Raw genomic sequence first — 23934 nt, 5'->3', positions numbered from 1 at the left:
GTTCGCTTCCAGATATCCCATGAAGTCCAATACATAGTGTAAACATCATTGATGAAGAATATTTGATATGCCCAACAAATGACTTATAGAGTGAGGATATAATTGGTATAATGGTGATAACTACTAGGACATATCATTGTTAACCTATTTTGTAATGCTTAAACTAAGACTAGAGAATATATAGAAACGTGTCTATTATTACTTGTCTTTCATCGGCGGAATATATTGTTAAATACTTGTGAGGATATGTATGGGAATATGTATTCCTTCACCAAACCCAGTAAAGCTATCAGACCATGATTAGGAATGTTAAGTCATGTCAATAGAAACAAAGTGGCAAAGTGGACCGTTGTTTATGTTAGAAATGAGGGCATACAAAGTTTTAGTCATAATTTTATATATTTGTTAGGAACAATACTCTCTAGGTTAGGATTGAATTTTCAAGGTCTTATTCCTGATTATAGCTGATTAATTCTATTGCGTCCTCCCTTATTACAAATAGATTAATATTTTGAGATCTATTAGACAAAAAGAAGTTTGCCATATTTGATGAAATGCAAACATGTTCAACGATATATAAGCAGGGAATTTTAAATTGTGGGGGGGGGAGGACGGGGGGGTGGATAATAGCCAATGTTCCATACCCATTGTTTGACAAACGCTTATATGGAGGCATTTTCTGATTTCATGCATATAGACTTTCAATGGAGCAACTTGAATCAAGGATGATGTACAGATAAGTATTTATTATCCTTAGGTGTTACATTTATCTACCCATTGTAGTCTCTCTCTTATTTGTATTTCAACACATACTATAAAGAGTTATCGGCCTTGATCTTTTCTTTTGTGTTTGGGGATATTCTTGCAGGAAAAGAAGGTTGGTACTTTACATGTGCTACAAAATATTGTGAAGAATTCAATCTTATGCTTCAATCAAACTTTTGATGATCCTAATTCAAAGGGAGTACACCATGGACTCTCCAGTGATCAGAAACTATGATTCATGGGATAAAGTTTTGAATGTATATAGGTTAGAAGGCCTTATGCTCTCAAGATACTTGCTGAACTAGGGAAGCATGACACAACTTGCTGCTAGGAGATTAGAAGGTTGATATCACTTTTACAAGGCGTCTGACATTCCATCAAGAAGCAACCTTGGACAAAAAGAGTCAACAGATTGAGAGGGAGAAGTTTGAGGTGAAATTCCTTGTAATGCATTCTTCTCTATGAGAAAGAAGTTTGAGGTGACAACCATTGTTCCATCCTCTAGGAGCAGCTATAGTGGATCCACCCTCTAACATGGTTCATGGTAGATATCATGTGAGTTATTGCATGATTCTATTGGAGAGCATCATGAGAGGTGACGATCTTTCATTGATGTTTGTTTGTGAGGTCACTATTATAAGGTGACGATCTTAATGATGGCTTGACATGTTATCATGATGGACTTCATTAAGTTGTTGTCCTAGAATGTGTTGGAGGTCATGATAACGAATGTATCATTATAGACTACATTAAGTTTTTGTCCCAGAATGTGCCAGAGATCATGATACTTGTCATATGGACTACATTAAGTTGTTGTCCTTCAGATCATGACTATTATATGATAGACTACATTCAGTTGTTGTCTCGTAGAGTGCCGAAGTTTCCTCTATAGCTAAGCCCACTCTACCTGCAACCCCATTTGTAAAACCTTTAGTATGTGTTGTTCCTTATGAACCATTCATTAGAACGACCCTTAAGCTCATCAATTTATAAGTAGGAGATATTTTCCACAGCAAGTGAAATTGTGATATTACTATCAGGATTCAACTTTGTACCTTTTTGAGTCAAACTCATTGACCCATTTTTCATGAGTAGTGGTTCAAATGAACCCATCTCTAATGAGAACGAATGGAACAAGTAGAACTCATTAAGTCCAGGTGATGCTCATAGAAGTCAACTACTGGGACTTCCTAGGAGGTCTCCCATCTTAGTATTGCATCAACTCGAGCGCACTTAACTATGGAGTTTCCTCCATGATTAAACCCTCTATGCTTGCAATCCCATTTGGAAACCTTTAGCATGTGTTGTGCCTTATGAAATTTTCATTATAAAGCCCCTTAAGCTCATCAATTATAAGTACGAGATACTTTCCACAAATCAAATGGTGATATTGCTATCAAGATTCAGTTGTGTAGTTTTTTTACTCAAACTCATTGACCCATGTTTCATGAGTAATTATTGTTCACACAAACCCCTCTCTCATGAGAACTTATGGAACACTTAGCACTCATTATTAAGTCTATGTCTAGTTAGGAAGGTCACCTTATAGGCATGGAAATTTATAGCGTGTGACTAACTAAGATGGTTGTGGGTTTTAAACACAAAGGCTCAAACGTCAATAAAGGTTTGATCTTGTTTTTCAACTTGTCATATAGGGTCGGGCCACTTCTAAAAAGAATGTGTAAGAGATCAAAAGGTCAATGGTTGGAAGATAAAACCTTTGATGATGCTCTCCCTCTCCTAAATGACAATCAGGAATCAATTGTGAAAAAAGGAACAAGAATAGACACTTCCAATTTTTCAAGTTCCTTGATATCATCTATTGTTAGTTAATTCATTTATTAAGTTACTATATAAGTTATATTATCGTTTGCTCTGAAGTTGGTTAAATGATCTTTGACAATTATCATGTTTATATGAAAAGTAAGGTAGTTACTTTCAATTAATGTTAGCTAAGTGAAAAGTTTTATTTCTTATAAATTGTTCGCTACTTGTTATCATATTTGGTAGTTAGGTTTAGCATGTCACATAAGGTATCAGAGCTACTCGGTTAAACGTTGAGAACACATTATAAAAGCAACAAGACAAGTTAAAGAACATACAACAATACCCAAATTTTGATCATCAATATAATCTAGTCGGATTTTTGACAAAGGTAAAGAATCATATATATTACCTTGGTCAATATTACAAACACTCGGAGCTCTATCTTTCAAATCTGAATTACTAAGATCAGCAAACTAATGGTTATTCTTGCTTAGACCGGCTCATTCAAACAACAAAGCATCTAAGAATACTAGGACCTTAACCACATAGACTAATCTATACACAACAATAACCAAGAGAAATCATATTTGTTGTACCCATGTAACATATTACATTTAGTGTCAATTTATGAGCCCAATGTAATTCATCCCTTGCTTAGTGAGTCACTGGTAAATCCTCTCTTATCATGGCTTTGAATGTCTTATTTTTGAGCTCTAGCCATTGTCTTTGCAACGTCAACATAAAGAGCTTTCCAACACAATAAAAGAGGTAAAGGTCAGAACTTGGACATGGAACATGAAGCCAAAATTGTCTAAGGGATAAAGATAGGATATTGAGTCCTGAGTGCGCCCTAATCCATTTAGGCCAAAATCTGAAAGAGACAAAAAAACTGTCCAAAATAAGTCTTTGGAGGGTGTCAAGGGTTTTCAGCCAAAAAATTATTTAAAATTATAAGTGGCTATTTGAGATTCCCATGTACATTTTTGGACAATAAAGTGTTTTAAGAAAAGTTGTATGGATACGGATACGGATAAAAATATAGATATGGTCTTGGGTATGGATACAACCATTTTTTAAGATCCCTAATATGGATACGGTTGGATACGACATTAATAAATATCACACACATATTTAACAAAATTTTCTAAGGTTATTAGAGGATTTTTTCATTAGTTCTGAAATAATATTGACATACAAATGCTACATAAATATTTATAACTTATTTTTACACTTTCCAATATGCAAAAATAGTAGAGTTGCATTAGAAGATAACCCAACAAAACAAGTTGCTGAATAGAACAACATTTTAGTTGTCTTTTTCATTTGGTGCAGGTTTTGTTTATATCATTTTTTAAAACAATTGTATTATAATTTTTTTTACATTAAATTTGGGAAGATTTATGCCTAATATTAAAATACATCAAATTATGTAGTATATGGTGCGGTTGGAAATAAACTTTTTTTAGGCTGACATGGGTTCAATATTCAACGTGTATCCAGGGAGTATTGGATATGGAGATACATGTGCCCAAGGAGGGACAAAGGAGTTTCCGGCAACTATGGTTTTAAGTTAAAAAGTGACCATTTGATACTCCCATGTATGCTTGTAGGCCGGAAACTTGCTAAAATGGAAAAAGTGGCATAAAAGTCCAAAAGATAGCTACATAAGGGTTGTCCTAAAAAGTTCAGAAAATGAGAACTGTTGAAAAATGTCCTTGGAAGGCATCATTAGGGTTTTGACCAAAATTTGCAAAAGAGAAAAAGCATCCAAACCAAGAAAAAGGAAAACTCATTAAAGTGGGGACATCAATATTCCTATTTGAAAAAATGCCTTCATAAAATATAAACAATGTTTTGGATCCTTGAGATACAAAGAGAATATTTTAGATAATTTGTGCAGAACATTTGTACAAGTTTTCAGCCAACCCAATTCAAAGATATTTCAAGCTTTCAACGTGAAGTTTCTAGTTTACATGAATCATTTTGCAAAGAAAACTCTTCAAAGGGGCAAATTCATGTTCACAAGAACCCATCTTTCATGACAATGAAAGGAGCACTTAGCACTCATTACCTCTGGGTGATATTCATAGGGGTTAAGCATGCTTGAGTTAGAGTAATACTAGGATGTATGACCTATGGTGAAGATCAGATCTAATCGTGACTTGAGTAGGATAATGCTAGGATGGATGACCTAAACGGAGGCATAAAGCTTCACCCCCGTATCATCTAAATGCAATGAGTGGCCTTGAAGGAAATAGCATGGTTAAGGGTGCTTGAGTTGAAGCAATACTAAGATGGATGACCTCCAGGGAGACCCAAAGCCTCACCCTATGTGTATCACCTAGATGCAATAAGTGTTAATCATTTCATTCATTCTCATGAGATATGGATTCTCGTGAACCACTATTCAAGAAACATGGGTCAATGAGTTTGACTCAAAAACTATAGAGTCAAATCCTAATATCAATACCACAATTTGACTTGTGGAGGAAAATATCTCTTATCAAATGATGAGCTGAAGGGGCAATCAGTACTAGATGTTCCATTCATTTTCATGGGTGATGGGTTCTTGTGAACCATTACTCATTAGCATGGATCCCAATGCTTCACCCCTGTGAGCATCAAGAAGATGCAATAAGTGTTTAGTATTCCATTCATTCTCATGAGATGGGTTCTTGTGAACCACTACTTATCAAACATGGCCTAGTGAGTTTGACTCTAAAACTACACAATTGAATCTTGATAACAATATCACAATTTGGCTTGCTGTGGAAAATATCTCCTTATAAATTAACCTTGCCTAGTGATCCAAGAATTAATAATTAAAAAAAGAGATCGCTCAATAAACAGAAATCCATAGAAGTAATGTATTAATTACTACAAATGAATAGAAGACAGCGACTTAATTAATAATTGATACACAAGGTAGTGTTTAAGTGTTGGAAGGGGAGCAATGTGGTTTAGAAAAGATGCCTCTCTTGAAGAGAGGATAACCACCACAAAAGACACAACCCTCCAATGATACACAAGAGAATCTTTCGTAATCAAATACAGATCAAATCCTTGAGCAATAGCACTCATCTAAAAGACTGACATTCAGAATTCAAAGAGGGAAACATCAAATTGAATCTATCCAAATTACTACAGCGGACTGAAAATACATAACTAGCAATAATATTATATTCGATAAATATAGCGTATGAAATAGTAAAATCAATATTTTTCTTTGTTAACTTAATAAAATACATAACTAACAATAAAGTTATATTGTATAAGTATAGGGTATGAAATGGCAAAATAAATTTTAAAAATAGTTAACATCTCGCATCTTAGCCCAACATCCAACTTTTCTTACCTTGCCCTTACATTTCTCCAATTTTGGCTTCAAGAGGGTGTGAGTTGAGGTGAGACTAGTCTTTGATGGATGCATACAATAGCAAACAAACCACTCACATCAATTAAGCCTCGGCCTTAGAGTCGGACCGGGAACCAATGAGTAACAAACCCATAGCACAAGCCAACTCTACTACCCGTGTGGACTTAATAACAAAATCAATAATTGTTGTGTGATAATGTGAAGTTCATACTCTAAATCATTAAGCTATCTATAGCCTAGCAAGCAATCATGTGGAAAAGAGAAGGAAATCGAAGAAAGGGGAGTACATATGAGATCACCATCTAAGTAGACCACCCCATAATGGATGCCCAATGTCCTTGCCACTTGGGTCCAAGAGGGTGGGTGTCCACTCGAGTTTAGATGGAAGCATTTCTAGGCACCCTAATGTGATTTCCTTTTCAAACTCTATGATTGTTACTTCTTGTAGAAATCATACTCATAAAACAATGAATAGGGAGACATAAACAAAGACAAATATAAGCGCCCAACTAGGTAGACCACCCCCTGCTAAATGTCTAATTAGCAGTGTTACACGGGAACACCATCCTCGATATATTTTCAGTCGTCCCCATCTTGGAAACACTCGGAGACTTGGGGACACCTAGGTGACTCTAAAGTAACACATTTGGCATATGAATTCTGCTGATTCTTATATTTTAGGGTTCTATTATGTATGTGTTAAAGATTATAGCATCAGTCGAAGTAAGTCATCCTCAGCTTTTACTGTATATGTAATTTATATATACTAAATTGTATAGGGATATATGTATATATATATATATATATATACATAACCTTCTATATATTGCCAAAGACTCGTATATATATATAGAGAGAGAGAGAGAAATAAAATTCAGTATTGATGGTGCATTATTATCTTAACTGATCCCTCATTTAGTAGTCATTCAAGTGGCTAATAAAACCGATGGTCATGCCAAGTAGGGGCATGACCCTACGTGGCAATAGCCATGTAGAGTCGTGTCTCTACGTGACATGATTGTCGCCTGTTATATATATTTCTCAATGCCGATGAGAAACGGGATCAATTACCACGGCAATCACAAAGTATTATCTGCAATATAAATCATATCTGCCATCGCACAAGTCAGTACATATTAGCATTTCGAGCAGATCGGAAGTATAAACAATTGTATCAGATTTATTAAGAGTCCACGTGATCAGTCGAGGTCATTGCTGTAACAAATATATATATATTAAGATATAGCTCTCTGCTCTATATTATTAATACATTACAGTATACAGGCATATTTGAATACATCAAAATATTTATGAATCTTGCATACTTCTCTATCAGGGATCCTATAAACTTCACATAGTATCAGAGCCTAACTAATAGAGCATCACAGTTAGCCTTATTCAGATTTAAATCTATAAATATATCTTTTATCCGAAATGATGGTGAATCATGTAAGATTAGAAGACAGACTTGAAGGGGCCTCCAACTTTGCATCATGGAAGATACAAGTAATGATTATACTTCGAAAAATGGAATTAGAAGGATACATAGAAGAAAATAAGTCTATGCCTGAGAATGATCCAGACAAAACAATCTGGAAAAGACATAATAATAAAGCCATGAAAATCATCATAGACTCTGTTAAAGATCATATACTTCCTTCAATATCAAGTCTCAAAACTGCCTATGAGATGTTCTCTACCATCAAAAATACATTCAAGATTACTAATACCAATAGACTGCTCACATTAAAACACCTACTACTTTTCATCAAAATGAACAATGGAGAGACTGTTGCATCTTATTTTTTAAGAATCGCAGAGTCAAAAGATCAGCTTGATGATAAAGAACTATGTATTATAGCCCTAAAAGGATTACCATTATCTTGGGAATCTTTTATTCGTGGACTAAGCTCTCGAACTGAACTACCAAATTTTGAGCAACTAAAAAATGACTGCACTCAAGAAGAGTCAAGATTAATTACAAGAGGAATCAGCCCAAATCAAGAGGGAGAAATTCAAGCTCTTCAAACCAATACCTACAATAAGGGAAAGAAAGGTCAATTTAAATGAAAAAGAGGAAAGGCAATTCAACAAAACAACAAGGAATTCAACAAAACATACAAGAAAAGAGATTGGTCCAAAGTACAATGCTTCAAATGTGACAAATTTGGTCACACTCATAAAGTATGTCTAGAACGAAAGAGAATTCAAGCAGCCCTAGCAGAAGTTAAGCCCTCTCAAGTGAACTCAACTCAAACAAAAATACATGCATAATAGACAGTGGAACATCTCGCCATATGCAAATAGAAATTAAATTCTGTATTGATCAGGCATTATTATCTTAACCAATGCCTCAGTTAGTAGTCATTCAAGTGGATAATAAAACCAATGGTTATGCCACGTATAGACATGACCCTACGTGGCAATAGCCACGAAGAGTCATGTCTCTACGTGACATGACTATTGCCTGTCATATATATTTCTCAATGCTGATGAGAAACAGGATCAATTACCATGGCAATCCTAAAGTGTTATCTGCAATATAAATCATATCTGCCATCGCACAAGTCAGTACATATTAGCATTTAAAGCAGATCAAGAGTATAAACAATTGTATCAGATTTAGTAAGAGTCAATGCGATAAGTCAAGGTCATTTCTGTAACAAATATATATGTTAAGATATAGCTCTCTGCTATATATTGAAAAATACATTACAGTATTCAAGCATATTTGAATACATCAAAATATTTCTGAATCTTGCATACTTCTCTATCAGGGATCCTATAAACTTTACAATAAGAGAATGCTTTATTCATGTTCTCATATAAATATTTTGAATCGCTATATATTTTAATTTTCCCTATTGTATTATAGCCAGCCCCATTTGCTGCCCCCCACCCCCGCCCCCCCCCCCAATCCCCAAAATCAGCAAAAAATTGTTGTCCCGGAAACCCATCTTGCTATCCCCTGCCATCCCCCTTCCAGAAAGTCGGGGGAACATACCTAATTAGCCTACCACTCAAGGGGAAGCTTATGCTCTTGGACTTAATGTGAGGGTTGTTTCAGGCCAACCTATCATGTTCCCTCATCCAAAACCTATTATGATTGAACATTGAAAATGTATATAGACATGACCTAGCTTATCTAATGAATTATCATGATTCTACCATTTGTTCTCGTATGTATGATTACTAAGCCTACTAGAAATAGTTGAGATTTACGAGTTATGTAATATACATATAGACAGATCCAATATTGCTTAATATGGTTACAGAATCTAAATCAGGATTTATCTTATTACAAGGCATTTTAATTGGTAAAGTTGCATATCTAACTATCTTCTTACTTCAATGGAATTTGTGATTGTGGGAAAGACCTGGGGAGATCCCAAAAGGGGGGAATTACAATATACAATATATTTTTTACATAGTTGCTAGAATGTGAGCACACATGGAAAAAACGCTACTTCAACTCACCGAGTTTTTGGCAAGTACTAGCCAAAAACTCAATGAGTCCATCAAGAAAACTCACCAAACATGTTAAAAACGTGAATAGTAAAAAATAGTCAAAAAAATCATGGTTTAGCCCAATAAATGCATTAACACCTACGATGCTCCCTCACACAAGATTTTAAGTGCAAATTTGAGCTGATTGCAAGAAAGCAAGTTTAAAGAATAAATTTGAAGAAATTCAAGGACAAATTAGTTTAACAAAAGCTATTTTGGCAAGCATTAAAAGTAATTTAAATTGCTTTAGCCATGTAGGTTACGATAAATTCACAGTTTCATAAAACTTATTCACCTTGATCCTTTTAATATATTCATTGTATTTTAGTAGACACAAATCATTTTTTTTATTTTAACCTTTTATTGGGAATAAAATGGGTTATATTGAAATTGTGCTGATTTATAGTGATTTACATTCAATTTAGGCTAATCTTTTATGTTTAAAAATTAAAATGTTTTTCTTTGTACTTGAAGGTTAGATATGCTGGCATATTAGAAACCTCTAGATCAAGTTTAGGTTTAGTTTCAACCCAATTGATGTCAGTTACAAGCACTCGTCCCTAAGAGTTATTAACCTAACATTAAAGTACTCCATGGGCATTGACTCCTAGCACAATTGTTTACACATTATGTCAGAGCTTGTATCGTAGAGGCATAAATTGCCTAAAATGCCATCTTACTAGCATTACTCATTATGATACCAAGCCCCATACCAACAAAATATGAATGCACAACTTACATTGACAAAACAGAAAAAGGTACAAAGGAAGAAGACAGGAGCAGCCCTAGTAGCATCCATAGCTAGTGGTCATGGTCATCAAATGCAAACAAAAACAGATGACGATGTGACATTTGAAAGTATAGTGGGCTCCCTATGTGGTCCATGCCTACAAAGCACATTTACATATTTCATTGCATCTACTTCAAGTAAAGTGCCTACACACACCACATAGCCTTTTGTACCAAAAAAGAAATGTGTAGCACAAAATCATCAGAAGGTAAAAGGTAAAACAAGGAGATAAGGCATGTGTCAATTTTTGGTACTTCAACAACCTTCACTTCAACTTTGTAAGCAATCCTTATTAGGAGAACTCAGTAACTAAATTGGAAATAGCAAAAAATGCTACAAGGAACCCTCTTGGAAAGACTTATGTAGAAGGACAATCACAATGCAATTGAAGAGGTAAAGCTAGTAGTAGAAGAACAAGAAGAAGCAATGATGAAGACATGACTGCAGTATTCTTCATATGGGTGGACAAAGGGAAAGAACCACACCATTATCAACCTTTTGGTAGCTTCAAATAGTGACAAAGCAAATGTAGAAACATTGGGTCTAGTGTTGGACGAAGTTATCTTGGATGTGAGAATAAATAATGCAGCTCAAATCATAACCAACAAAGTCGCAGCATTTGTGGTAGTTGAGGGATTGATTGAAGAGAGGCACCAATCACTCCTTTGGACCTCATAAACAACACATCGCCTTGACCTTGTTTTGGATGACATAGATAAATCTAAGTGGATGATAAGACTACTAGTAGATGATGCAAGAAACATACCAAAAATTATTTGTAGTCAATCTTTACTAGCTTGACGAGGTATCACACCAAAGGGAAACATCTAGTATGATTAGTGTCACAAAGTTTGCAATGATTTTCCTAATGTTGCAAAGCATTATTGGTTTGTTAACTTCCTTGAAATAGATGTTTAAGAGTCAAGCATTGTTTGTATTCAAAGAAGCTTGAAAGTGAGAGGATTTCAAGGACCGTCTTTCATAATCTTTTTGCACAAACTGCTACAAAGATAATGAAAGAAACCTCATAACTTCAATTCTTAAATTTTTAACTCAAATTGAATATTTTCTTTTTCAAATTCATTCTTTCATTATAAGTTGGTGATCTTTTTGTATTTGTAAATTTTAGATGTTAGAGCCTTTGGTTATAGTTCTCCATTTGGTAGATTGAGACCAAAATGTAAATGAAAACATTTATGAGGTCATGGATAGGGCTAAAGAGTCTGTCTAAAACTATTACAAAGTGGGGAAACCAAAAATTCAATCCCAGTTTAGAGATCATTAACTGGAGATGGAACAATTAACTTAACCAACCCATCCATGTAGCAAGTATGTCGTCAACCCAATTTTCTCTATTCAAATAACTTATTAGATCTTTATGCAAAGGTTATGGAGAGGCCGATGACCTCCATTCAAATCATGGCAGCCAAGGTTGACATAGAAGACCTTATTATTGAAGAATTGCACTACAGGACTGATGGGGTCAAGCTCTTTCCTTCAAAACTAGCCATCTAAGGGAGAACCACTCAATCACTGGGCAAAGAAATTGGAGTCTTTAAATTGCAAGCTTTTTACAACCCACAAATTTCTAATTTACAACTATTAATAATTTGATAAAACATGGTTTGATAAATAACCCTCACATTTTGTTGTGTAGGTATTTGGTGGATAGATTGGGGTGTGAATACCCAAATCTTCAAAGAGCCCTTTGGATTTCGTGTCAAACTTTTGGTGCATCCAATTATAAGCCCAATTGGTGTTTGCCTAAGGGCATCCAAACAAATAAGGCAAATAAATTATCTCCAAAACATCTCAATGATCTTGTCCTTCTGCAATACAACCACTGACTTTGCACAAGAAAGGGAGAGAACAAATCAAAAGAGGTCATGATTTGGATGACATTCTTATAGCAATTGGATAAACCGGGTTGAGGAATCCCCATTATTTTTTAAAACAATCATCAGTACAAACTAATATTTTTTCCTTTTAAAATAAAAGAAAATTGCCAAAAATATTAGATTTTCCCCCGAAAAATAATGTTGGATTCACTAGGATCTTACACATTTTCCCTGGAGGGGGTTTCTTACAGTTTTCCCTAAAGAAGATAGTTGCAATTATCGGACAAGATATCATTCAAGCATATAACTTCCAACACTGAAGATGCGAAGAAGAGGGCAGCCAATGTTGTACTCAAGATACCTAACTTGGGCCCATTTTTTCAGACTTTGAATGATTGGAAGGCTCATTTAATGGTTAAGTGCTCCAAGAACACCATTCCATGCCAGTTAATGGATTGTCACATAAAGGATGACAAGTACAAGGTGGTTGATGATGTTATTTACTACAATGATAAAATCTTTTTGGTACCCAACTCAAGACTAAAGAAGACAATCACAGGCGAGATTCATGACCCATCCTTGGCAGGATTCTCAAGATCGAGTTCACAATTGCTTGAGGGCAAGCAATCTTCGGGTGGAAGGACTACAATGTCATATATATTATTAAATAAATTAAATTAATACTTTAGGTTTGATGGCCCCAATCTTAGTTTTACTATCCTTCGAGCCCCCTTTTTCTATTGTTGGTAGCATATTTTTTATGTTAGCATTTTTTGATATCCTTCGAGACATTACCCGAAGCCATATATAAGCTCAGGATAGTTATAATTGTAGGTATGCCAATTTGGTATTTTCTTTGTATGTGCGAAATTCCAATTAGAGTTTAGCGTTCTGCAATTTCGAAGGTGAAAGATCCTCCCAACTTGGCATTTGCTCCTTGTCCAAAAGAATTGCAATCTAATATCATTATTAAATACAATTCCGAACACTGTTCCAACTACACGAAAGGAGGGCAACTGAGATTATACGACCTTAAGTCCGTACCGAATACACAAGGGGGTGGTCGTAAGTCATGTTCACTCCCATACAGACATCCTATTTCCACCGTACGGCTACATTGGTGGTCAGACACCATACATCTAGTATACAAGCTTGACTGATTGGACCCATAGTACGTGTTGGGTAAGAAGGCATTGACTAGTAGTGATTCTAGCTCATGGATTAGAGTGGTACTGCAGCTTCGATTCCTGGAAGGTCTGATCCGGTAGGGTCTACTCCTAAAGGTTGTTGGTCTTGCTGTCAATCCTACTATTAGACCTATTGTCATTGCTGGATATGTGTTTGGCCCATAGTAACACGGGGACGCGTCCCCCCCCTTTTTGCCCGACGTCTCGGAGACTTCAACGCACCGGAGACTTGGGGACTCCGTCTCCCCGTCCCCAGCGGTGCCACTAGATTCCACCACCTCCACCGAGGATGGGGGACATCCTGCTATTCACTATTTGCAAATTCGACTATTTATGTTTAATGTTCGATGTTCCAATTCAATGCAATGTTTCAAGTATTCACTCTTTTACATCTTTACATCCTATATTGCAATACATATTTTCATAACTAACATTTTTAAATACCATATGCATAGATATATACACCGCTCTTGTCCCCTGCCGCCGTCCCCCCACCGTCCCCCCGCCGTCCCCAAATTAAGGCCCCTCTGTCCCCCCGTCCCGGAAACTTGTCCCCTCGTTTCGCCGTCCCCCCGTCCCCCAGGGTGGTGTAACTATGGTTTGGCCCCTTTGAATAGTAGGGCAACTCGTTCTCACCACTATGACTCGTAGATCTGATTCAGAGAGTTGCACAAAATAGTGTGAGGCCAAAGGAGATTTTGTATGATGTGTTGAGAAAGGATCTGTACAGCAAGAACTCCCGTTGACCAATACAATGCTTGGAGAGGTGTTGGTACGGCTAGGGTAGTTTCCAGGACATTATACCTTATAACTCACTATAGCAAACTTCAACTATCACTTCAAATACAACAAAAGCATTGCCCTCAAGCATTACAAAACATCATTTGCTAAACCATCCATCCCTAATAAAGTGTTTAGTACTTTACCGAGCTACAATTGCCTCCTCCCATGATTAAAAGCCCTTATAGTTGTAACAAGCCTTGACAAGTCTCTAGATGATTCCTCTGACAACATTATCACAGATAATATCAAACAACAGAAAACTTACAGAAAGAAACTCACCATTCAAAAACTGCATCCCCACAAACCAGAATAAAGCCACAAGTTCTTCCACATCTCCACATGTCTCATAAAACATGTCCGTATAGTATCATCCTATAAGGTGTGCAACCAATTACATCAATATAATGGCAGCCTAGCAACACTTATGCTGCATACATAATAAGACGTCACCACAGATGGCAATTACAGCAACCAGTTCTCAGCAATCAGGAGGCCAAATCTTTAATCTCCCAATTTTCAAGCAATGTAAAGCCCAATTGATGGACTCCTTGATTAGCCAAGAATGCCGTCGCTATATTTTGAGACCTACAGCAATGCACTGCCATAGTACAATTGACTTTAGCATTCTGAACAGCATTTCTGCTAAGATCACTTCTTATCAACCAATTTAAGCAATTTCCATTGTTAACCACATTATCATTATCTGCTAATCACCTTAAATCCCCACGTCACTGAACCCTGCCCTATAACTACTTTTATTCCTTCAGATAATACTTTTCATACCATATTATCAGTTTCCACACCTAGATACTTCACACCACCTAGCACAAAGCCACTTTTATTGTTTTTTTAAGGGATAATCAGCTCCAGCTAGGCCTGGATTCCTTTTGGATGCACCATTAAGATTCAATTTGACCACATTTATTGGTTCTTAATTATTCCCTACCGTTTCTCTCATCTATTAACCCAAACAGGGGAAAACCTATTATATATAATATTACAGGCAATTTCTATACACTAAAGGAAGAGTTCCAAGTTGGGTCTAGCACATCTTCCCAACTGGGCTCTATCCATTCTTCAGTCAAAGAAACAGAAATATGTTGTCAAATCATATATTGATATTTTGAGGATACACAGTTTTACCTAATGCATAAGCCGAACCAAGTTTAACATGTAAATCATTAAAAATGCTAATGAAATTTGAAGCTATAAGTACATACTCACCAATTCACATATAAGATTACCACAACATAGTATTAATCAGTTTCTTAGAGATGAAATCTCCTCAATGAAAAAAAGATAAGAAATATGTATTTCTCCACTTGGACTCAAATCAAAATTATAATCAATTTTATAGTGTCAAACATAGGCAGCAGGAGGCCAAATGGTGTGTCTCAAAGATAGGCCAAATCACAATTTCATTTGACAGAATTGAACATAAAAATTCAAAGTTATTGTAGGGCCATAATCGATCTGATGTGTCAAGCAAAAGATAATGATATATCTCCACTGAACATCATCAAACTGACGAAACCACGACTTACTTTTATGAAGTCTGCAGGTAAATTGAAGGGAAAATGGAGTGGGAAATAGGGGAATGTACATCAAGATTCAGAAAACCTAGTCATCATTCAGATTGAAGATGAAGAACATTAAACCACTCACATCACTTTTGGAGGAGACACGGAGAGTTCAAAACCTTCACGACGCATATTTTCAATAAGTATACCTGGAACGTATCATCAGTTAAAGTCAATAAACTAGTAAGATATTCTCAAATTTTAAATCACAAAACTTAAGGAAAAACCAACAGAAATCCAGAGACACAAACATGATTAGAACATACCGAGTTGCATTTCTCCCCTACCCTGAACTTCGAAGGAGTCTGTGCCTGGAACTGCCAGAACATTTATAGCAAGGTTGCACTCTGCTTCAGCTTTCAATCTCTCTCCAATTCTGGCACTAGTTAGCTTCAAAATAAGTCATAAGGGCAACCAATCAGTTGATCAATTCCATATGGTACCCATAAGGACATAAATTATATGGTAATCAAGACCTTACAGTGAGAAGACTACCAATATTTTGTTATAAGATTCTGTTCAAGATCTTTAGGGAAAAGGAAAAAATATATATAAATCAAACATTCTCTTATCAAATATACAGAAATTGTATGTCTTGTACATCAATTAGGAGGAAAGGGAATTATAATCTCTTCAAAATTTCATAAGCTTTTTCGTGTTCATTTTCATTAGAGATCTTATGAAAGAATGTAAAACTTCCTAGGGACTATTACAATAATTTTATACAATTTAAAATGGTCAAAAAATTCCTATTTGAAGAACTGCAAACACATATTCTCAGAAAAGGAATGACTTAGAGCAAGGAACTATGCAATTCATCAATAAAATAAGATCCTCAAGTGCAATTGATTGTGAAGACAAATTATTAATTAATGATAAAACAATTACCATCGTAATATGGAATGCATTGATCCCAATAGTGAGATTTGTGATCGCCAAGTTGACAACAATTTATTTATCAAAACGCACCTCATCATAAAAGACAAGCAGGTTCTCCCCTACTTTATTACACATAATAATTTTATATTGATGTCTTTATGGATTTAACACTGAAAGAACTGTTTTGTCTATTATAAACAACTCCGGCCATTTGTTAGAAGAGATATTATTGAGAACAAGGAACAAATAAAAAAAATAGAAAAGAAAAGAAATTAAAATTGCCTCATAACATATTATTATATTGAGAATTCTAATTCTTCCTAACTATTCTCTAGCACTTATGTGTGCAATCTGACAAATGGTAAATGATAAAGGTCTTGTTTAGATCACGCAACATGTCACTCTTAAAGGCCACAAAAAAATATTCTTTTACCTTATTTAGCTTTCCAATTTTGCACACCTTAGTTTTGACCCAATGACAAAGTTTGTAAGGCAATTCATCTATTTTAAGCACCTTATGAAAAAATAAGACAATTCACCTACATTAAGCACCTTAAGAAAAAATACTGTCCATAAAATAGCACCAATTAAATTCAAGCAGTAACATTCGAATCCAAATGCCCTATTTCAAGCATCAAAGCAGGATCCAATGGGATCATCCCAACCGTGCAGCAAATAAACACACAAAAGAACTCAATATAATAGCAATGTATGAACGCCAACATGGTCCTTATTGATTTATAATCATGATCAAATTACAGCCTACAGCACCGGTTTGCAATATCAGGCATACCTACAAGACACATGGACATAACTATGTGCAAGGTGCAAAATTATCAAAGAATACTAGTGAACTCAGAGCTATGAAGAAAGCTAACTAACTAGTTGAGTTGAAATTATCGTGACAGATGCTTATCTAGTACATTTGGCATAAGGGATGATCACCGTCAGCTGTGAAGAGGTGCAAATCTTGGTGCCAAGTGTAATGAAAGATACCCAACTGAATCCTGAACCAAATTTTCTAATTTGTCTTTGACTGGCAAATAAGGGAATTTTGTCTACGATTTTTTGTTTGTTTTTGGTGTTTTCTGATTCTCTTATGTTGTTGAAGTTTTGTTTGAGGTTTTACAAGGGTTTGATGATTGCTAAAATATAGTAATTTTGTTAAAGTTGTAGCTTTAGTCAGAATTGAAGCATATAGTAAATCAAATGGCATATTTACACACACACACACATTAATGTTTGCATTGTGTGTGTGTGTGTGTGTGTGTGTGTATTTACATATATAACTACATATACATATACACTTTTATATATATATATATATATATATATATATATATATATATATATCTGTGTGTGTGTGTGTGTATTTACACACACACACACACACACACATATATATATACACCTATTTAATTGGTAATTAAGATAATATGATTTACTATTACTGCACAGATTGGTCTCTTCTTTATAATTCAGATTTCACCCAATAATATACATAAAGTGATCGAGCACCAAATAAGAGGCATCGGATGTTTTATATAACTCTGTCGGCACTTAATTAAAAAGTCTATTTGTTATGGACAGGCATGCCCAAATAGGGACATGACCCTACATGGCAATAGCCACATAGAGTCATGTCTCTAAATGAGCATAACTATTGACTCCCTTATTTATATACGTTTGCTGCTGTTGGGAAAGACAACAATCAACTGTCAAGTAGCTTCAGTAGCAAGTCTTCTAATATCAAATCTGCAGTCATCAGTCAGATATTAAGGTCTTGCAGTAATATTATATCAGAAGTTTCATATGTCCATTTTGGTTATTTTGATTTAGTTCCAAAACTGTCACAGTCAATATCAGATTCAAATTTACAGTCATTCATATCAGATGCATCATTAGATCCTCATCCTATTACTCTATCAGAGATCCTATATTCCTTTAAATGGTATCAGAGCCTAACTGATAGAGTTACAATAATTGTCTTCCACTCAAATCTCAAACATATTTTAAAAAATTCTAAGTTGCAACCATGGTGAACCATGTAAGGCTTGAGGATAGACTCGAAGGTACTTCAAACTTTGTGTCATGGAAAATTCAAATTATGATCATCCTTCGAGAACTTGAATTGGGAGGATACGTGGAAGAAAATAGAACAATGCCTGAAAATGAAACAGATAAAACAATTGAAAAAGGCATAATAATAAAGGTATGAACATTATTATAGATTATGTTGAAGATTGTATACTTCCATCCATATCAAATCTAAAAACCGCCTATGAGATGTTCATGACTATTCAAACACATTTGAAATCAATAATACTAGCAGACTGCTCACCTTGAAACAACAACTACTATGCATCAAGATGAATAAAGGAGAGACTATTACATCTTACTTCATGAGAATAGCTGAAGTAAAAGATCAACTTTCATAGGAAATAAGGTGGATGACAAAGAATTATCCCTAATAGCTCTTAAAGGGTTACCTATGTCTTGGGAATCCTTTATCTGAGGAATTAGTGCTCGACTTAAATTGTCAAATTTTGACCAACTTAAGAATGACTGTACACGAGGAATCAAGACTGATTATAAGAGGAATCAGTCCAAGTCTAGAGGGAGATATACAAGCTCTTCAAACTAACACAAATAATAAAGGAAAGAAAAGACATTTCAAACGAAAAAGAGGAAAGACGAATCAAACATACAAGAAAAGAGACATCCAAAGTTCAATGCTACAAATGTGATAAATTTGGTCACACTCACAAATACTGCCCAGAAAGAAAGAAAATTCAAGCTGCCCTAGCTGAAGTCAAGGTAAAAAAAACTCACTTTTCTTTTTAGCAATATCAAGTGCGCTGAACACTGACAAGAACACTTGGATAATAGATAGTGAAGCATCTCGACACAACTGGATTTAGAGAGCAATTTGAAACCTTTGAAGGTCACTCTACTAAAGAAGTCACTATAGGGGATAACTCCACCTATCTAGTGAAAGGAATCGAGACCTGTTCAATACAAGTCACCCAGCAACTAAGAGACGTACTATTTGTACCTGGCATCAAGAGGAATTTGGTCTCCATTTCGGACCTAGCAAATCAAGGGTATCGTGTCACCTTTCAAGAAGATAAAGTTCTATCTTGCCCTAAGAATTCCAATATTAATAATGCAATCAGCATAGGTTTCAAAGTTGGAAGTTTGTATAAACTTTCCAACCAAGTGAAAGGAATCGAGACCTGTTCAATACAAGTCACCCAACAACTAAGAGACGTACTATTTGTACCTAGCATCAAGAGGAATTTGGTCTCCATTTCAGACCTAGCAGATTAAGGGTATCGGGTCACCTTTCAAGACGATAAAGTTCTATCTTGCCCTAAGAATTCCAATATTAAGAATGCAATCACCATAGGTTTCAGAGTTGGAAGTTTGTATAAACTTTCCAACCCTCAAAACCTAGTTGTAAACCATGAAGTTTCAAACTCAAATAAAATTTGACATAGAAGGATAGGTCACCTTCATTTTTGTGCTCTACCCTCTATAGAAAAGATTGTAACCGGTCTACCTAGTCTAAAATCTGATCATGTTGGAACTTGCAAGGGATGTGCTCTAGGAAAAAATACCAAAGGATCTTTCCTTTGTAGCAAACATAAATCAAAAACTATGTTTGAACTTATTCACACGGACTTGTGTGGTCCTATGTCAATACCTTCTCTAGGAGGTTTCTTGTATTATGTAATTTTTATCGATGACTTCACCAGGAAAACTTGGATTTATTTCTTACAACTTAAGGAATCAAACGAGGCATTATCAAAATTCAAAGAGTTTATAGCTTTGGTTAAATCAAACTAAGAAGAAAATCAAGACTCTAAGATCTAACAATGGAGGTGAATACATTCCTAATAACTTTAAAGAATTATGCACTTCTATTGGGATTAAGAGGGAGTATACAATACCTTATAATCCGCAACAAAATGGAGTGGCACAAAGTAAAAACAGAACTAGCATTGAATCTGCTAAAGCCATGATGCATGATCAAAATCTTCACATCTCATTCTAGCCTTAAGCCTCAAATACAGCAGTATACATCCAAAATAGATATTCTCATTCAATCTTAGAAAATATAACTCCTAAAGAAGCCTTTACAGCAAACAAACCAGATTTAAGTCACTTGAGAATCTTTGGTTGTCTTGTACATATTCATGTCCCTGAACAAAAGTGATCCAAACTAGAACCTCTGAGAAGAATGGCATATTTGTTGGATATAGTGAATCCTCTAAAGGTTGCAAAGTTTACATTCTAAGACAAAGAACCATTGAAATCAGCAAACATGTTAAATTTGAAGAAGACACTGCATATAACATCTCTAAAAACATTAAAGAATCAAACGAGGAATCAACTATAGAATTAGATGAAAACCCTATAGTTGAGAATCAGAGGGAGCATTGTTCAAAAGATCATGAACCCTTATCATCAAATACTAGGAATATTGAAATCCCTAACAGCAAGAAGAGGCCACTATGAGCAAGAGAGATGATTGAAAAAAACAACATAGAACCTGATGAAATCTTTAGAGAAAGTAAGAAAACTAGAAGTCATTCATGCTATGTTGCCCTCATATCTGAACTCATCAAATCTGAACCATCAAGTGTTGAAGACGTCTTATCATGTCAAGCTTGGAAAGATGCAATGATTGAAGAATATCAATCTATATTAAAAAATGGTGTCTAGGATATTGTACCTAGACCTAAGGACAAATCAATTGTCTCCTTTAAATGGTTATTCAAAATCAAACATGCACCAGATGGTAGTATTGAAAAATGCAAAGCCAAATTCAGTGTCAATGGATTTCCTCAAAAGGATGCAATTGATTATGAAGAGACATTTCCTTCGGTGGCTCAATATACCTCTATTAGAACAATTATTGCTATTACAACATCCAAAGGATGGAAGATTCATCAAATGAACATCACGACTGCATTTTTGAAATATATCTAGAACAACTAGAAGGCTTTGCCACTCATGATAAGAATTCCTACCTATGTAAATAAAAGAAGGCCCTATACAACCTTAAAAAAGCCGTTAAGGCATGGTACGAAAGGATACACAGTTATCGTATCCAACTAGGATACTCAAAAAATGAAGTTGATCCTAATATATATTTCAAAATATCAGATGGTGATATGCTAATTCTTGTTCTATATGTTGATAACTTACTAATAACAAGGGAAAATCACCTTATTGTAAAATGCAAATAGGATCTTGCGTCTGAGTTTGATATGAAACATCTTGGACTTCTACACTATTTTTTGGGTCTAGAAGTATGGCAAAAGGAGTACTACATTTTCCTAAATCAAAAAAAATACACTATCGATATATTGACCAAATTTGGAATGATGGACTATAAGCCTTTATCCACACAAATAGAAACAAATCTTCATAAGCTTAAAAGTGATGCAATTGAATCAAAACCTACAAATCTGACATACTACAGACAGATAATCGGATCTCTAATGTACTTGGTCAATACCCATCCTAATATTTGTTATGCAAAGAATGCATTAAGTCAATTTATGTGTGAACTTATGAAGATTCGTCTCATGGCAGCCAAGCACATCTTGACATACTTGTGTGGTACCATTGGACTTGGTCTAAAATATGATTATATTGAGATTCAACTACAATGGTATTCAAATTATGACTAGGCTAGCAGTTCCATCGACAATAAAAGTACTACAGGTGTTGTTTTAGTGTTGGATCAACTATGATATCCTGGTTTAGCAGGAACCAATCAGCAATTGTTCAGAGTTCCATTGAAGCCGAATATATAGCAGCCTCTATGGGAGCCAGAGAAGCAGTATGGTTAAGGAAGTTATTAGTTGGATTATTTGAGAAGTCTCTAAACCCTATAGTTATCTATTGTGACAATCAGAGTTGAATAAAGCTATCAATAAATCCAATTTCCCACAACCAATCAAAGCACATAGAGATTCCCTATCACTACATCAAGGATATGATAGACATAAAGGTCATCAAATTGGTATACATCAGCACTGATGAGCAAAGTGTTGATATATTTAGTAAACCTCTATCTAAACCAAAAGTGGAGCATTTTAGAGCTAAACTTGGAATGATTAAAATGTTATTGCATCTTCAAAGAATGAATCTCAGTTATATTGAAATATATGTATATATATATATATATATATATATATATGTATATATATATATATATATATATGTATATATATATATGTATATATATATGTATATATATATGTATATATTCATTTGAATTGTGATGTCAAAAGAGTTACTATCTTTCATATGCGGATTATGTCATGAAAGGTGACGATCTTTCAACGATATATCGATATATTTCAGTGTAACACGGGGACTTGCACCCCCCTCCCAAACCTCGAAGTACCCGTCCCCGAGACGTCCCCACACCAAGTACTTGAGTACCCAAGTCCCCCACCTCTACCATTCTGCAACCATGTCGCCACTTCGATGAGTACTTGAATTTCTATTTGAATTGTGAATTTTGAATGTTACTAATGGGTATGTAATATGTTACTATGTTGAATGTTCATGGTTCTAGTTCATGTTGCAATTTTGCTATATTTGAGTACTTAATTTAGTATGTTCTATTGAAACATTGTTTCATAACTAGCATTTCAAGTTCTATATGTATATTATACAATACCCCTTACCTACCGCGTCCACCACTTGCCGCCCACCATCTCAAAAATGAGGCCCATTTTCCCCACGTCCCGAAAGCTCATCTTGAAGTACTACCCCAGTACTAGTATTAAACTGATATATTTGTAAGGTTGCTATTGTAAGGTGACGATCATAGTAGCCTATGTCCTCCTACGACTACAACTAAGATAGGTCATGGAAAACTCTAGAGCCATCATTTCTCCCTGTGTGAAGTTGAGCCTCTATGATATGCTCGTCATGATCATCCTCCTCATACTCATACTCATCCTCATAATCCTCATCATCATGGTCGGTCACTCTTCGCCTCAGGGTCCTGCACTGGGTCTCCTCGTGCTCTAGCCTTCTCCACAGCCATCACCACTGCCACTGCCTCTGGCTCTCAATCCACCTGATCAACCCACTCCAAGTTTTCATCATTGAAGAAACGATCATCAACTTCCAATTTCAATTTGACCTCAAATAGTAAAGACAAGTTGTGCGAGATAAAACTGTTTAAGGCATGTTGAATCCTGAAATTTGGCTAAGTTTTCATCACTAAAGACACGATCATCAACTTCCAGCTTCAATTTGACCTCAAATAGCCAAGAAAAGTTGTGCGAGATAACACTGTTGAAGGCATGTTGAAACCCGAAATTTGGCTGAGCTTGGATTTTTTGAAAACCCCCCAAATCTAGAATCTGCATTTTAACTCCTATGAAGTTGAAACCTCTCTCAAACATCCTAATTGTATTTATACATATAT

The 23934-nt window shown here is 35.3% G+C and overlaps 1 protein-coding gene across 1 annotated transcript in view; it reads right to left on the bottom strand.

Annotated features, from left to right (window-relative positions):
• Positions 1-23934, bottom strand: part of EMB2785 (elongation factor family protein) — a 212989-nt gene that overhangs the window by 87619 nt on the left and 101436 nt on the right. Inside the window, exons 9-10 of the mRNA XM_089792717.1 lie at positions 15860-15983; positions 15679-15742 (exon numbers count right to left, since the gene is read on the bottom strand). Of these exons, the coding sequence (XP_089648843.1) occupies positions 15679-15742; positions 15860-15983 (188 nt within the window). The remainder of the gene's footprint in view (positions 1-15678; positions 15743-15859; positions 15984-23934) is intronic.

The sequence above is a fragment of the Cupressus sempervirens genome, chromosome 7 (assembly GCF_028749045.1).
Source record: "Cupressus sempervirens isolate cs-2001-9-10 chromosome 7, ASM2874904v1, whole genome shotgun sequence".
NCBI lineage: Eukaryota > Viridiplantae > Streptophyta > Pinopsida > Cupressales > Cupressaceae > Cupressus > Cupressus sempervirens.
The sequence above is the reverse complement of the archived record's forward strand: the minus strand, read 5'-3'. Positions and strand labels throughout refer to the sequence as shown.